Source organism: Anastrepha obliqua, chromosome 3 (assembly GCF_027943255.1).
Source record: "Anastrepha obliqua isolate idAnaObli1 chromosome 3, idAnaObli1_1.0, whole genome shotgun sequence".
In the NCBI taxonomy this organism is placed as follows: domain Eukaryota; kingdom Metazoa; phylum Arthropoda; class Insecta; order Diptera; family Tephritidae; genus Anastrepha; species Anastrepha obliqua.
The window spans coordinates 76,348,221-76,366,249 of record NC_072894.1 but is presented as its reverse complement, the minus strand read 5'-3'; the positions used below and the strand labels follow the sequence as shown (position 1 = coordinate 76,366,249).

The 18,029-nt window shown below is 34.5% G+C and overlaps 1 protein-coding gene across 10 annotated transcripts in view; it reads left to right on the top strand.

Annotated features, from left to right (window-relative positions):
* The window catches only part of LOC129241587 (ensconsin), a 42,806-nt gene extending 29,188 nt beyond the window's left edge, over positions 1–13,618 (top strand). For 3 of the 10 annotated variants that reach the window (XM_054878001.1, XM_054878000.1, XM_054878004.1), the window contains 8 exons: positions 2,360–2,932; positions 5,894–6,067; positions 6,263–6,441; positions 6,507–7,352; positions 7,419–7,676; positions 7,752–8,245; positions 9,410–9,579; positions 9,645–13,618. In XM_054878001.1, the coding sequence (XP_054733976.1) occupies positions 2,360–2,932; positions 5,894–6,067; positions 6,263–6,441; positions 6,507–7,352; positions 7,419–7,676; positions 7,752–8,245; positions 9,410–9,579; positions 9,645–9,661 (2,711 nt within the window). In that variant the 3' untranslated portion in view covers positions 9,662–13,618. Of the gene's footprint in view, positions 1–2,359; positions 2,933–5,893; positions 6,068–6,262; positions 6,442–6,506; positions 7,353–7,418; positions 7,677–7,751; positions 8,246–9,409; positions 9,580–9,644 lie in introns of those variants that run through there. The other 7 variants (XM_054878002.1, XM_054878005.1, XM_054878007.1 and 4 more) reach the window with 3 other exon arrangements.
* The last annotated feature ends 4,411 nt before the right edge of the window (positions 13,619–18,029 follow it).

The window sequence follows — 18,029 nt, the reverse complement described above, 5'->3', positions numbered from 1 at the left end:
GGCTGTGTTCGCCGCATTCAATAAGTACAGCTATATTACGACCCTGTTACTTTTTTGATGGCCGGTTGCTGATACTCAGCTGATTAGCTGCTGCAATATTTCAGAAGTTATTTCGCGCCGAAAGTATTGTATTTTTTGTAAATATGGAAATAAGGATCAATAACTTCGTATCATTTGAACTTAATTTTACGCTAAAACCAATAAATAAACAATTTTAAATTTGTAGTATATTTCATCATCACAAAAAAGTAAAAAAGGTAAATGTGATGATTATAAGAAATAATTCTATATAATCAAAGTAAGGGTTTTTGAATTTTGTAGCCTAAAGTCCATGTTTCTAACAATATTTCGTTTTGGAAACTCGCAATTAAAAGATTTGTTCCAAAGTTCGAGCGTTCTTAATGAAAAAAAAAACAATACATTCCCTATGATTTAATACATGTATGACCATATTAAAGTATCTTATTCTTCTTCTTGATTGGCGCGATAACCTCTTAAGTGGTTTTGGTCGTGTTTAACAAAGCGCGCCACTCGTTTATTTTTCGTGCTAACCGGCGCCAGTTAGAAACACCCAGTGAAGCCAAATCCTTCTACACCTGATCTTTCCAACGCAGCGGAGGCCTTCTTCTTCCTTTGCTACCATCAAATGGTACCGCATCGAATACTTTCAGACGCGGAGCGTTTGTATCCATTCGGACGACGAGCCGCAGGATCTTTATTCACTGCGCTATGTCTATGTCGTTGTAGAGCTCATACAACTCATCGCTCCATCGTCCAAAAATCTTCCGAAGAATCTTTCTCTCAAACACTCCAAGCGACGCTTCATGGGATATCGTCATAGTCTACGCTTCTGCCCCATACATTAGGACGGACATGATGAGAGTCTTGTAGAGTGTTAGTTTCGTTAGTCGAGAGAGGACTCTACTACTCAATTGCCTACTTTTTTCAAAGTAACACTTGTTCTCAAGAGAGATTGTACGCTGGATTTCAAAGCTGACATTGTTATCGGTGTTAATGCTTGTTCCGAAGTCTTTTACAGCCTCGAAATCATAACTGTCAGCAGGCAGGAGGTACTTCGTTTTGTCCTCGTTCACCACCAGACTTATTCGCTTTGCTTCAGAAAAAAAAATTTTTTTTTTCAATTGCTCCCGAAATTTTTAGAAATTACATAATTATTTTATTCAATCTTGAACACTATTTTCATTACTAAATTTGATGACGGAATTCTGAAAAAAATCGCCCTTCCGACGATTTTGAGTAATACTGAAGAAGGTGTGGTCTTGATTGATAAGTGCTAATTGTGAATTATGAACCCAGAGTGGAACCATATATTCTACTAGCTATTTTTTATTATATTATGGCACGTACATCCTTACAAATAAAATATTGTTGTATGTAATTGTATGTAAATATATACTTCATTCGACTCATTTAAATATAATATAAAAAAAAATTAGACTAGCAGCTTCTGGGCTCATGCTAAGCTTTCGGCGATCATCGATCACTTACAAGCTTTGCTTCGCAACTCTTCAATTAACGGGTTTCAAAACTTATAAAGTCTGCAGTTTAATAATTTCATGTACAAAAGATCAGCTCATACATAAATAATGTTCTTCACGCCGAATATTTGTTGTCGGTAAGCTTCGTGCTATAGTTTATTCCCGCTCGAATGACGTATTACGACAATGACGAACTTGGTGTGAAGTCCACACATATCCACATTAATTTTCTAAATTTACCTACTCTGCTCGTTTCGAAAGAACCTTAATTTTTGATATAGGCTTCTTTTACACCATTTGATGTATAGCTGCATTTATTCTTTTCTAACATTTGAATACTCACTTTTTCACAATTTTTCGCCGCATGTTTTAAGACACTCCTGTATTTCTACAACAATTATAGTATATCGTCCAACAAAATCAATCGCTTTTTCACTTGTACAACTTTGTAGTTTCACTGTGATTATTTACACCAAACCAAAGCAGCAATGTCATATGCCTTGTGTTGTTGTTGTTACGTTAACTCCGCAAAATACCATCTGCACTTAGAGCGCAATATATATTTGCTATATGTATATATATTTTCATGCATTGAGAACATATTTAGATTTTTCCCTCAATACTTTTAAGTTAATTAGTCTTAAGTATTTTTTAAATTCCTAATATTTTGAATTTGCAATTTGTTTATAAATTTTTTGATTACTTTCAAAAACCAAACGTATTTATATCAACACAAATTCAATTCACTCAACTCAAAATTCAATTCAATTCACTGCTCCTCTCCTGAATCATCATCAACAACAACGACTACAACAATATCATCTACACCATGCAAATACATATATAAAATCCAAAATCAGGACGTGCCTTCTCCATGAGTCGCCTAGATCAATTGGCTCAACCAATTCGTCGCAATGGTGAACACATACGCGCAATACTCGAACGAGAACGTCGCGAACAGATGGAACTCTTGGACGAAACAGAATCGTTGGGTGGCGGACGGCGTCGCGGCAGTAAACCACGACATGGCAGCGGCAGCAGCAGTGCCGGCGCTGGCGGCGGTAGTAGCGCCATGTCTCGCAGCATGACACATCTCGCCGGTGGGCGCACCAAATACTCACTCAGCAGTGCAGGTGGCAGCGTCGGTGGCGGTGGAATGTCCAGCAGCTTTCGCCCGTTGAACGGTGGACAACGCGACACGACCTGTAAGAGTTTGACACAGTTAAACAATTCGTGGTCGAGCACTACACCGCGCTCGAATTTGGGCTTACAAACGGCTGCTACTAGAAAGTATCTGCAATCATCATTAGCTTCATCACCATCAGCGATTGGGACTAAACGCAGCCAGCAGCTACTAAATCATCTTACTAACCCCTACCGTTTCGATCCAAACTCATTATTGATCATGAATTCTAGTTTCTCAATAACAACAGGTGTGTGCGTGAAGTTTTTTTTTTTTTTTTGTTTTATGGTTTTTCTTACTCTTACTCTAATTTAACAACCAAGCAACCAACAGCAAACCAAATCAACCAATCAATAAAAACTGCAGATAACTAAACTTACCACTGAATATATCCTTTTGCTAATCCACTTCATGAAAAAAACCACCGAACACGAATTATGTAATTTTCAAATGCTAAATACTGTGTCTCACCTTTCCTTTTCAACTCATTCCTCTCTTACTGTGTTACTCATTCACTGTTGGTCCACTGCATTTGGTCATTCGTTTGAAGTTCTTGTGTGCAACACTACTTGGCACTCACGACTCGTCTTGTTCGCTGTAAACACCCTATCTACTTAAAATTCACCCATTTTAATTCTTGATTAGTTTGCATACATCTATACAAGCATATACTCGTATAAAGCATACTCCTCGCAGTTGTAATCATAGCATTTCACTGTCTACACAAATTAGTTGCAATATTTTCAAAAACAAGAAGTTTATTAGTCATCTATCCTATTTGAAAGGACTAAGCTAACCATTAAACAACTTACATGTTATACATACACATTATTACCCACATTATATATAAATACTTATGATGTATTTCATTATTTTAGCTTCTTCTCCGAATTATTGAGCAACATTGAGTTTTTGCAAAAATACATTGTAAACAAATCTCAGTGTTTAAATTTGAGTTATCAAATAACGTACTAAAAATTTGTATTAACTGTTCTATATTTTAGTAATACAATATTTATTTTTGCTCAGTATAAAAACATTATTTTGCTCAATTTTTTATGCTTTAATCTGTTGCTTGGTTCGCATAATAAACGTTGGATTTAATGGTGATTTACAGTTATAATATCTTATTAGTTAATATAACCAATTCTTTGAATAGCTCTTAGTGATAGCATATTGAATTTTCGAAACGTTCCGCTTACATTTTACAAAAGGCTAGGATGTACTAGAGCACAGTGCAGTACCTTATCATTTCAATAGTATTACTCGATAATTGTCGGGCTGTGTTTTATGAAATTAAAATTTTAATAACGACTGTAACGAAGCCTCGTGGGAAAAATAAAAATTGTTGAAGGCATGATTATCTTTTTGGCCCGTAGTCATGTTTCAATCGATACCAATTATACGTTGCAAGGTTGTCCTTCAACCGCCGAAGCAAAATGTCTCACCCATCATTCTCATTTTTGTAAACTATGTATACTATATATTGTAATAGCGACTCTGGCCCCTACATCACTGGTTTATATCAAACATTAAATTATTTTAAAACTCACAAAAAACATACTTTATTGAAATTGAAATAATGTCACAGAAATTCTTATATTAAAAATTACATTTATAAATATAAATTATTGACGTATTATGAGTAGAGTGCTGTGAGCTCTCTAACGTTAGGTCAGGCCAATATCATTTATGCCATTTTTCCACGCGGTGATCATCTCTACAAAAATATTGAATGATCCTCACCAACACATTCAGTTTGCTGTATTCCCGGATTTTATCTAAATATTCTGAGTAATAGTTTCAAATTTTGATGAAAATTTGCCGCATTTTCATAAATTTTGTACAAAATTTGAAACTGCGTTATATGGCTTTTGTTATATGAACTATTTTTTTAATAAATAAATAATCGAAATTAAAAAATAAATAAATAAGTATTCAAAACTCGTTCACTTTCTTTATGAAATAAAACGATTTAAAGTCTTCGTACAACTATTTTGACGCATATGTTGAACAACGCTCGTCCTCACTTTTTGTAGAGGGTAGAAAATGCCACAAATTCGCCTGGTCAGAGTATCACAGTTTGAGAAAAGAACACGCAAATTTGACGGCTCCGGCGCAGTGCGGAGTAAATGCGGCTTTATTAAGAAAAGAAAACACCATTTGTCTCCGACATATCGAGATTCCAAGAAAATGTATATAAACTTTTTTTTTTTGTTTTTTTTTTTTTGAAATATCGAAAAAAAGTATGTTTTGTAATATTCAATGGATTCAATAGACAAATCGAAAAGCAGATTTAAAAGTTTTTGATATACCGAAATTATAAAAAACACCAGTACGCAACCAAATGTGATTAAACTGCAATGCTTCGAAGACTAAGCAAAATATTTAATGTGATAACATAAAATTCTTAAATTCTAATTTGTCTTAAAATTGAGATGTTTGGAAAAACATCATTACAGAACACCATGTAGTAATTTTTTGTTACACAGTGTAATTCAATTATTTAATTGTTTATATGCATCTAAAATATTCCTAATTACTAAGTAATTATTGAAAAGAGCGAACATTTTAGTATTAGCGAAATATTGATATAAATATTTGCACTAAATTCTGTTTTGGCGCATGTTTGCGTTCTTTTTTCCATTTTTTTTTATTGGTAGATATTAAAAATATACACATTTTTACCCCATTTCTCTGCTTAGAATTCAAAGGATATATTTCCGTTCCGCCTCCCCGTGTCAAAGTTATAAATATGCAAATGTATCCCAGCCAATTTCATATCTTAGCAATACCTTACGTGGCTTCCCGCCCCTGGGCTAAAGCAGTGGTCCTTTGTCGCTAAAAAATTTACTTGTATTTGTTTCGCTTAAATTGGTTTTGGGTGTCTTTTGATGTAAATTTATATGTATATACATACATATATATCTAGTATGTGAACGACTTAATTGTGTTTAATATTTTTTCTTGTTTTTTGGGCTTTTATTAAACAAAACTTTGTATTTGTTTTCAGTTTTGGTGGTGGATTTGTTTATTTCCCGTCATATGTTCTGTACTTGTGTTTGTATCTTTTCATTATTGCTCATCTATCAATTCATCTTTATAATCAGCTCCTTCATCACCAAATAATTTAATTTTTGTACATAATTTTATTTCTTCTGTTAACATTTATTATTCACGTATGTCGTTGTCGTTGTTGCATCGGTGTTAGGTTCACGTTCTGGAAATGTCACCCCAGGCGGCAACATCAGCACTTCAAGGCCGGGTAGTGCAATGTCCACATCCACAAATATGTCCACATCTGGTTACGTGGCTAGAAGATCGGTACCGGCCACACGTAAGCAACGGCCAGCTAGCATTGCCGGTACTGGCATGTCGCTGGAGGGTGAGTAAATGTGCTTCTCATATTCATATGTACATACATACTTCATATGTATACATTTGTACATATTCGTATTAAATGAACTTACAAGTAGTTTAGTATGCGTGATGCTTGGTTGTTATATTTTATGTCTGATTTAGAAAGAATCGTTATATAATCATAATTATATATATAAATAATTGTCTGCCCAACTTACAGACCTTAATAAACACAAAAAAGATAATAGGCCGCCAGTGAAGGCTTCAACACCTTCATCTACGACAACATCAGCACAAAATACCCCCAAACGAACATCAAATATGATGTCGACCTCAATGATTGTGTCATCTTCTTCCCGTTTGTCCAGTGCAGAGAAGAAACAGCCCTCAGCTAAGCGGGTAAGCCGATTTAAATATTTAAAAAGCCAAATAAAATATACGAATTGTTTTATTCTCATTTTTAGGAACCAGTAACACCCAAAAACACCACACCCAAATCGCTTTCAAAAACTTCTAGCTCGGATCGCTTGAATAGAGCCAGTAAGGACGGAATGAGTAAATCATTAATCTCACCTTCTCCAAGCCAGACAATTACAAAGAGTGAAAAAGACAAAGTGACAGCAACTGTACAAAAGAAAGAGGAAACCATTGTTGTTCCAGTTCAGAGCAAAGAAGAAAAGAATTCTTTAAACATCGCGAAATCCGAAGCCGAGTTTACAGCTGATTCCCTTGTTGAATCAAATGAGCCGCCAGTAGTAGCAGCACCAGCTGTAGCTGACAGTGAAGGCTCAGTAACACCACCGCCTACAGTTGAAAATGTCGGTGCAATAACCGAAACGGTTTTGCCTGTGGTGGTCGTAAATGAATCAAATATACAGTCACCACCCGAAGCTCCAGAACCAATCGAACCCAGGCAAACAGAGAAGCAACCGGCACCAGCACCGCCACAGCCTCAGCCACATCCACGTTCACAAAATGGCAGCAAAGAAAATTCAGAAGTCCGTGAACTTACTCCTCCATCTCAGAATGGCGATAGTAATGATTTAATGACTGCTTCGATGATTGCTAGAAGTAAGATCACAACTGAAGAAGAGGCAAAAGCAGCTCTGGCTGAAAGACGTCGTCTTGCGCGCGAGGAGGCTGAGCGACAAGCCGAGTTGGAGCGTCAACGCTTGGAGGCCGAACGACTTGCCGAACTAAAACGTCAAGAGGAGGAAGCTGAACGTCAACGCGCATTCGAAGAGGAAGCGAATCGCTTAGCCATGGAACAACGTCGAGCAGAGGAAGAGCGGTTGCGCCAAGCTATTGAAGTGAGTCCCGCAAGAACAACTGTAATGTAGTTAATCAATTAATGAATTGTGTTTCCGTTATTTTAGGAGGCAAAGCAAAAAGAAGAAGAAGATCGCCGCAAGCGGGAAGAGGAAGAGAAACAGCGCGTGCAACGAGAAGAGGCCGAAAGAAAGGCCAAGGAAGAAGCAGAAAAACAACGATTTGAGGTTGCCGAACGTCTTAAACGAGAGGAAAAGGAGCGCGAAGAACGACGCAAACGCGTTGAAGCGATCATGTCGCGTACACGTAAAGGGACCAGCGGTGGTGGTGGCAGCGCGACAACACCCAATTCCACACCAGTAAAGGTAAAAGTTGCTAATATTGTGTTTTTTTTTTACTTAAAATTAACAAGTTTATATATATTTAAATGAACTCATTAGGAAAACAACACGCCCAAATCGACAGCTGACAACTTGCAACCGCAGCAACTAGATCAATCCTTTACAACAACTACTGTTACCAATGCTGTTAGCAGCACTGATAGTAGCTCAACGTCGGGTTCCACTACGACTGCGACCACTCCGAATCCGCCACCACAAAGCATTACTGCACCAGTAACTGCAGTGCCCACAAACGCACCAAGAGCAGAAAAACTGGAGCCACAAAATACGCAGGCCATGTACGAGCAAGCTGTTATTGATAAGGAAACTGAGCTGATAAACAGTTTCTCCAATATGATAATCGATGAGAATGTAAAAAATCTTCAACAACAACATTTAAAACAACCGACACAAATTATCGAGGTGAGCAACGGAAAATTGCCGATTAACAGTGATGCGCTTTTACAGAATACCACAATAACAACTACTACAATTAATGTAAATGCCGTCGCAAACGGCAACGGCCATCACATCGAAAATTTGAACAATGAAAAGTAAGCAAGTCGATATTGATAATAAGTGGCTTTATGTATTATATAATGCATGGCAAAGCATGACAGCTTTTTTATAACCAATGAAACAACCTTAGAGTGGACTAAAAATTAATTTTTGTATCTTAATGGCTAAATCACTGCACTAAATTTTCATTGCTAAAAGTTGTTAAATAAATAAGCAAACTTGCTAAAATCTGCTTTCCTACTATAAAGTATCTTAAGAGCAATTTATCGGAATCTCATTGTTGTGCACGCAAAAGTATTCATTCGCTAATGGATTAGTTTAGGCTAACTTGGATTGCTGATCCTTCCATTCGCTTTATCAGCGTGCATGTTAACTAAGTCATGATTTCAGAATAGTGAACACTAACAGAGATGAAGATACATGATGCTTTTAGCATTGCCTTCGTTACATTCTGCGCATGTTTCGCTTTGCATCAGACCGAATTTTAGCCGACTGAGATTGTAAAACGATGAGTGTCGATGAAAACAAACTCGGTTTGAAAATACAAGTTTAGCTCTTAGACTATATGTATATTATATTTATTCCTTCCGCTCCATAGTGAAACATAGCGCCACGTAGGCTATAAAACAATTGAAAAAAATGCTTCTATGCATAAAATGTATTCAGCAGCGCAAGACTTGCTTAAACTAGACAGATAGATTTATATCATTTAACTTTTATGTTGAAGGAGCATTGCTTACCTTTGTAAACCAGGGGGTGTAATTATTTTAACTCATTAATTTTTTTTTATTGTGGGAAAACTTGTTCATGATTTTTTTTGCTTTAACGAACCATTGAATGATTCAAGTAGACTATGGAGCGTATTCTTTTGAATCCTCGCTTTTATTATAAAAGTAACGTCCAAGTCTAAACATAGATCTCTTGAGCCAATCTCGCTCTCAAATTCTGTTTTCGTTCATTTTTAATTCAATTGATTGAATTGTTATTTTAATAGTCCGGCTATATTGCATATAAATTCCTCAAATACTAAATTCTTGGTAATTTTATAAATTATTTTGCTTATTAATGTTTTCACTTTTCAGACACTAAATAATAATGCACATATGATTCATTGGTTTTTTTTGTTTTTGTTTTGCTACTGCCAGCTTCAATTAATTTTTATTTATTTTTTTGTCTTAAATTCTCCTCTCTCTGAAAAGTGATATCAATAACCTGCAGGATGCCGTAACACCAGCAACAAATCAGTTAATTGATTTGAGCATTGAGTCACAAGACATTAACAATGCAATAAACTTCAACAACAACAACAGCTTGTTAAACACAACAACAACAGCAACACTAGTCACTGCAGATAGTCACGAAAATAAAGGTGAGTTCACAAAGGATAACACAAAAACAACAACTATTATAAAATTGTTTTCTTTTTATTTACAGATATTTCCCTACTGTGAGTCTGAGCGTGCTAGCAGCCTGCAAATATACGGACGCGCAAACTAACTAACTGCAACAAAGAAAAATGCAGCAGAATTATGACAATTTGAAAAAAAATGTATTGATTGTAGCGCGTTGGCGTTTTGAAGATGTTTTGTGTGTATGCGACATTTTATGGTTACTTGACATTTAAGGCGTAATTAATACGAGTTTAACTAATTTAAAATAATATACTTAGAAGCAAAGGAAAAGCTAAAGCAAAGTGCATATTAAGTAAAATATTAGCTAAACACTGCTTAGCTCATTTGAAACATTAAAAAATTAAGCAAAGTATATAAAACCTTTGAATTAGGATCTAATGAACAAATGAGGAAAGGGAAAAAGCATAAAACTACGGCAAATGTTCCTCCCGAATCGAAAAAAATTAAAAATTAGTTAGACAGTGAAAAAAAAGAGAAAGGTACATAAAATTGCTTGGAGTTCACATTGCGTATGCAAATCTTTAATGTATGTATGTGCGATATACTAAATTGTAAAGCGTAACGAAACAAAGACGTGAAGAAAATCGACTATATAGACCTGGAAAGAGAAATATTTGTCAACATTTTTTTAAAGCTTCAATGAAAAAAAGGAATTTGAATTTATTTATGAAATGCAAGAATATTACGAATATTTAATCAAAAAGCTTAAAATGGCTAAATGAAAAAACTCATATAGAACATAAAATGTTTCAAGAAAAGCAAAATTCCATGTGGCGCTAAGTTTTGTGCTGTGAGCTAATAACTTTCTCTATGCAGTCCATATTAGCAACATGCACACATACATGCAATGCAGTGGAATATATTAAGCAAGTGCAGCTACATTTGCGGTTAATTAAAATGAACTAAGAGAGACAGATGTACATATGTATTTGTTAGAGCGAACAAAAAAAATTTAAGACGCATATAATTAGGGACACCTAATATATTTTTCAAATATATTACCAAATGAGTTCATGCCAATCATGTGTGTGCACCTGCCGTTACATATAAATTTATCACTGTGTATAGCACAAAGATCGTACGAACGTAAATAGTGTATGGGATTCTGTATTTTGCTTTTAGTATGAAAGGTGGATTATGTGCGAAGCACAAAGTTTATGCAAGTACTGCTCGCATATAATACGATTCCTCTGATATTTTTCTTCTCATTACTTGCTTAATGCAAACACACATTTATACTTAGACGCTTTAAGCAGATTATGGATTCGCCTTTTCCGTCTTACATAGTACTTTATATACATAGATAGATAGATATGTTTCAAATGTACTGATATGTTGCAAGGATATGCGTATACCGCAAACTAATTTGTGCTATCCATTGAAAAATACAATAATTTGCATATTTTTAATGAAATTTGTTTTTTTTAGGACATAATGACTATTGAAGGTACTAAGTCTCTCAACTTATATTATCTTAAAACACTTGAAGGGAGTAGAAAGCCATCACTAAGCCGTCTAATACTTTTGAAGCTTACTTTTAAGCTATCTACTGTTTGTAAAACTTTTATAAATTAAACGTTCTTATCTTTCCACTAAGTTTTGGACTTCAGCTTTTTTTATTGCTACTTCCCTCTTTTTCATCATTATATTAACGGTAATTCAAAAGCTTCATTTTCAAAAAGGCTAAGCGCATTCAACGCGCGTATCAAAGAATGGTATTAAATTTTAATTGAAATTAGCAATCGGGTGAACCCTATTATACGATCATATCTATTATGTATGGTAAAAAGTAGTAGTTTTATTAATGTTAGAGTGGGACTGCTGATTTTTTTTACCGGAGGCAGCATAGACGCACGTGGGCAATATATGGTAGTTAAATTAAAAGTCGGTTCGGGCAGCCATTTGATCATGCAAAAGATGGTTTGTTGCTATTGAAAGCAAAAGATAAAGTGGTGGCCGCGCTTTGAAACGTTTAAATTAAATAAAAGCAAATCATAATAGTGTAGTATGTCAGCAATTTTGTGTGCGAGTTTATAGGTTACTTATATATATTTATGTGTAGTTAATGTATTTTCCGTTTTTTGATGCATATTTCTTTTTTAACTTTTATGTTATCTAAATTTACATTTATATATATTTGCAAAGCTTATTCTTAAAAAATTAGATGAAAAAATCCAAACATAATGTTTTAATTTGTTAATATAACTTATTTATATACACATTGTAATAGCTGATACATAATTAAAATATAATTTTTTTCTATAATACGTACGAGCATATCAAGCTTATTGGAAAACCACGCCACAAAATTGTGGCCGAAATAAGGCTAAGGTCTTCACGACTGAAGAAATATAACAAAAGTAACCGTTGTGATCGTTTAACAATTTCAAACTTAAAGTCGTCCACGCATTCTGCGTATTCAATCAAGGGGAAAATATTTATTTTTATTAGTGTGGAATTTCCAGAGTTCTCAAAATCGTATTAATCGTATTTATTACCAAATTGATCAAGGTAGTCGGCGTTTTTAAAAATCAAATCGTCTGTGCATCGCTGAGCGTTTGCACTTTTACGTTTGACAAATAAGTAGACTTGGCTCTAGTGGCATAGTGAGGTGGTTAGTCGAATGCCAGGTATGTGCTGCATGATAAAAGAAATTGTAATGAAATGGATATGAATCACTGCAATATAATGGCTCATTAAGTCGAAAAAACGTATCTCTTTTGCAAACGAAAAATCGTGGCAATACACGTACAGTGCCAGTTTTAAAGATACTTTGAAACATTTCAAAAATTTGGTAAGAGAGTCGTAGCCGAGCGTATTTATGCGTGGAATATTGAACGTTAGTTGGAAGGACATTGTTTTCAGCTAATAATACATAGCCAGTCACAGATCGGAAAGCAGTGGCAAACTTTTGAGTGTAGTTTTGCCATGAGAATGCTTCTTAGAAAGCAAAACAAATGTCATTCCGAGCACTGTTCTACTTCATTTGCATAAAAAAAAAATCAAATTCATGCCTCAAAAAGCAGGAGCAGCTCGGCTTAAAGCTGACAAGGTTATGAGTGCCGCACTTTTATTACACTTTAATAATTTGGCAGTACTTCGAAAGCTTTAAAAATTAACTTAAATTCTAGCTATTTAAACGTATTGTTATATTTATTACTCTAAGCTAATCAAAATTAATTGTTAAGAAATACCTACACGTAGTTCCGTTAATAGACTGCTCAAGTATTGCCTTTTAACGGCTCCAGTGCCCTCTAACTGTGGCAGCTGATATCTTTGCTGGCGCTGTGCATGCTATGAAAATTCTATTATTAATGAATATGAATAACATTCATACTTTCGCATGATTTAATAAAACCAAAAAAGTGCACGGAAATTCACTAATTTAACTACTAAATAAAAGCTTATTTATGCAAAATTGTAACACTCTTGTGCAAAAGTACGTGCGGGTATAAACATTTTACAATCTTATCGTCACTTAGACTTGCCCAATGTGTCCAAAAGTGAGTGCTCTTAGTTTTTTTGTCATTTGGCACACTTAACAAACCTTCACCTTATACGTGTTTGCAATTTGTCTAGTTTAAGCCCACTTGTGTAATATAAGCGATTAATTAATATATATAATTTTTTTTTAAACACGTGAACCATAATTGCCTAAGTTTCTGCGTCATAACTAATTCATCAATAACCAATGAGCTAATCAATATATAACTAAAATAATAGAACAACCATTACATACATACTTATGTATCTAATCTTATTTCAACTGTAACTCCCAATATAAAGTCTATCTATCGTTATCGTTACATTTAAAATAATTATTAATATTTAAATTTATTAACTTAAAAAGTAAATCGATGTAAGTAACGTCTGAAAACAAATAAACACGCAGGCAATTCCAAACAGATAAAGCGAGGCCCAAAAATTATAATATGAAATTCATTTCAAGAAAATTCAAAAGAATAAATAAATTCAAGACTAAGAGAAGAAAATAAATTTAAGAAATATTTTATTTCAGAGAAAAGGTAAATAAAATATAATTGCGATTTAATTTATTTTTTTATTATTTAGAAAGGCTCGCTATAACAAGTTCTCACTTAATGCTACACTTAATTTAAACAAATACTCAATACTCGTAATTGTAACACTCCCAAAAACTCCATTCTAATGCACTTACATTCAATTCATCTTAATTGCTAAAAAGCCAATCACATTAACACTTGCACCTTTTTTAGTGGAAAATTGTATGTAAATGTTTGTTTTTATAGTGCCGTCCCACGATGTACAGAATGCAAAGGTGTGGCCACGTTTACTCGGCAGGTGTGTAGTAATTGTTACCCGGCTTTCAGCGAAATTGGAGAAATCAGCGGTTTGCTGACGTAACAGTGGTTAGGACAGCGATTTTTTACGAAAAACAGACTGTGTTGCTGGTATACGCAAAAATCATGCAACCTCCACTCGCTACTTTTTTGTCGTCTTAGCAAGGACTGACTGGAAGAGCATAAGAATAAATGTGATATGAGCAAACACAATTCTGCTAACAAAATGCCATTGACGTAATATCCAGAGTTACCCTCACATTTATGCTTTGGATGGCCTAAGCTTGTATTCTGTCATCCTTGGTGAGGCCTTTTTGGAAACTATTCACATAAATTGTCATTCGATAATCAACTTTCGGAACATAAGCGACGTTTTTGTTAGTGATGTATTTGGTAAGCAATTTTTATAAAATAAAATACACTTGCAAATAATACCAAAAGACGTTTAACTTAAAGAACGGTAAAAGTCCTAAAAATTGTATGCAGACCACCTCACGGGGATCTATGTAAAGAGAAAAATCATTGACTTGACCGAAAGTAATCTGTCCAACCAAGCAATTGCACGCAGAATTTTGCCCGATCCATGGATAATCGACAGCTTTTTAAAAAATATAAAAAACTATCGCAGAAACCGAAAAGGACGCACTGCAAAAGCTACCATGTTAAGCGAACGATGCGCAGTTCTGCGAAAACTGCCCGATTCGAGACAAATTGGGGTAAGTTTAGGAGTTTCAGTTAGTGGGCGGACCCTTCACAATAATAGATCAACCACCCCCACCGTTTCCACGACAGTCGGTTCTACGTTACCGAAACGACCCGGATTTATATCCGGCCAAGGACTGTCACTCCAGCAGCATTCACCGTATGTAAGTATGGGGAATGTTTATGCTGCTACAACAACAACAACAGGACGTAAAAAATTGCAAAAGAAACGAAATGTGTTTTAACGCCACTGGCATACGCGTTTGAAGTACGCTCGTACCCAGGCACACTTACGCAATGAATAGAAAACTGCCATAAAAAAGTTATTATTAAATTCTTACTCTTTTATCGATGTTAATTTTAAACTTACTCACACCTTTTTTCGACCAAAAGCGCAATGTACATTTGCACATACGAGTACATACATACATATGCATCGAAATGACAAATTTAAATTGTAGTGAATACTAACCGATAGTTTTCTTGTAAATTTGTTTCTCAGAATAACCAAATTCATTCTGAAACCATTTTACAAAAAACAATATAGGAAATAAAGCAGTGGCACCAAATGCCGGATTCACAGTGGAATTTTGTATTATAGGAAAACGAGCGCATACTAAAAATAAGTGGATTATCCAGTTAGCTTATCCTGGTTTGGTATTAAATATATGAGTTTATTTACTATTGATGAAATATTACAAATACAATTGTTATTTTGGAAGATCAGAGATTACTACCGACTAACCAACTCTGCGTTATATTTAAACCAAATTTTAAATGATCAAACTTAATTTAAAAACTCCGCACATCTAAACTTATAGTACATATACAAACAGAATCAGTAAAAAATTTTAACAAATCTTTGCAAATGTTGCCTCACTTGCACGTTTTAATACGAAATTTTAGACTTTTATAAATTGTATTAATCAAAAAATTAGGATCATCTACTGGGCGAAATATTGCAACGAATATCACTTCACGCCATCGATCCGACAGATGAAGTTTGCTTAGCGATTTAATAATTTGTATACTTTAACACTGATAAAGTATAAATTATCCTAATCTGATCCAAACCGACATTAATAAAATCAGAACCTATCTATGGTAGTACATTCTTACAGTAGAAACCATACTTATACATTTTTTTTTTTAAATTCTAAATATAGGAAATTTCTAAATTATCTTCACATTTTTATATTAAAGCTGATCAAAACGTAACTGCTGCTCAATATTTTTCTTATTCAATATATCCAATTCCAATAACCTTAGTCGATGCATTTCTTTCCGATGTAGTTCTTTCTTCTTAAGTTCTTCCTTATGCAAACGGAGTTTTTCTACTTTGAGTCGGAATCTCTTCCGGTTAATACGTTCCGATTCTTTTAAATGTGCGCTAATTTGTTCTAATTTTTCTTTCATTTCTTTATAGAGTTTAGCTTGAATTTGCAATTGTTTTGTTAGCAAAGACTCTATCTGTGTTGTGCCGGCTTGCGATGATAACTTCGGTTGAGACGGATCATCTCTTCCACTATTCCTCTCAATGTTAACTATAGGATATTCATCCTCAAGTAGACACATTTGTTCAATAGGTTTTCCAATATGTTCTGAGGATTCAGGGAACTCAGCCGACTCTTCATATGGTGGATGACATGCGGAGCTCTGAAAATTTATTTCAGACTCTTCCAATTCTTCGTTTTCTATGCTTTTTTTTCGTTTGTTGTTCGGTTTCTGTTTCTCCTCATTTTCTGTTGATTCTTTTTTTATGGCACTAATTTCATCACCTTCTAAACAAACTAATCCTTTATTTAAATATAGCAGAAATGTTTCAGTGTGCCTCTTCTTCAGATGGGTGATGAGGCCAGAGGTACAGCAACCTTTGCGCGAAAAATGCCTTTTGCATATACGACAGCGAGCCTTTTCATCGGTGTCAGCATCGTAAAAGTTCCAAATAAAACTGGATTTCCTACTTGAGCTTCCTTTTGACATTTAAATTTTGTACGATATAATTATTTATTGAAATAAACAAAATACACAAATCGAGGACGTGCAAACTGTCGCAGCACTAGACATGCGAAACTGTCGATTATAATATCAATAGCATGCATAGTTTTAATTTTCCATCGCTATCGATGCTTTTAAAAACTATCGATAGTTACCTTATGCTGTGTTCTCACGCCACATAATTCGCTTTATACTCCATATCTCCATTCCTGATGAGCTATCGCATCTGAGATGAAATTTTATGTGGACATTTCATTGAATTCATTTTAATTTTTCATCCTCGCATTTTCCACCAAAAGAATTTTAATGTAAGGCTAAGGAACCATTTCTTTTTAAATTCATTTTTTCGATTTTATGACGTTTCCACTACAAAAATTACAAATAAATGAATATTTAGCTGCCAAAACTACAAAACGAAAGAATAGCACTGCCTTTAGCCTTCGTCTCCCTTTCGACGAGTTTGAGTATATAGATAAAAAAAATTAGCTGAACAAAGGACACCCTCACATTATGAGAAAAGAAAACGCCGAAGCTAAACACCACTAAAAAGATACCATCAGCAGATAAACACAACAAAAGCTATGCATATCATTTTTGCTTTCGAGCCATAAAATATCAAAATTTATAAACAAAAATTGATAGTTTAGCATAACTCAAACAAACTTTGATAACTTATGGACCAAATAAATAGCAAAGTCTTGACTATAGGTCTACTGAAAAGGGGGAAAAAAGTTAGCCTTTTTAGCCTTCTTACATGCCAAATGGACAAAGCTCCAATAGCAGCCTATATACTAATAGTTCCACATGTTTGTTGTTCGTTGCACCTATGTCCAGAGTAAACACCTAGGATTGACCATTTACAGTTCCCCTTACAGTCAAGTTGTTGTTCGTCGAAATAGTTGTACGAAAACTTCAATTGTTATGGAAGTAAATCCTTCCTATACAATTTGTAAGTGTTGAATTTTCCTTGTTATATTCTGAAATGAAATTACCAACCTTTCACATGGCGTCGGCATATAATGAGGGAGTATTTTATATAAGATATGCAGATATAAGAGATTTTTACACCACAGCTGCTAAATTGTTTCAATTTTTAATGCATGAGAAAATTGTGCGGTCACTCAACTCTGTCTGTTTTTTTTTGTCTTTTTTTGCAATACAATAATGGGAGTGGTAAGTTTTTTTAACTTATGGTGGGAAATGAAATAAAGCAAAATAAATACGATATCTACATACTCTGTTTTTCCATTTTCGTCAATTTGTCCAACTCATCATTTTATTTTTAAAGCCACCTTTAACCAATTCTTTTTAACATACATTAATGGAGTAAGTGGCAGCACCACCGTTTTGCAACTTGAACTTAGTTGCTAACTTCGGCATAATACAAA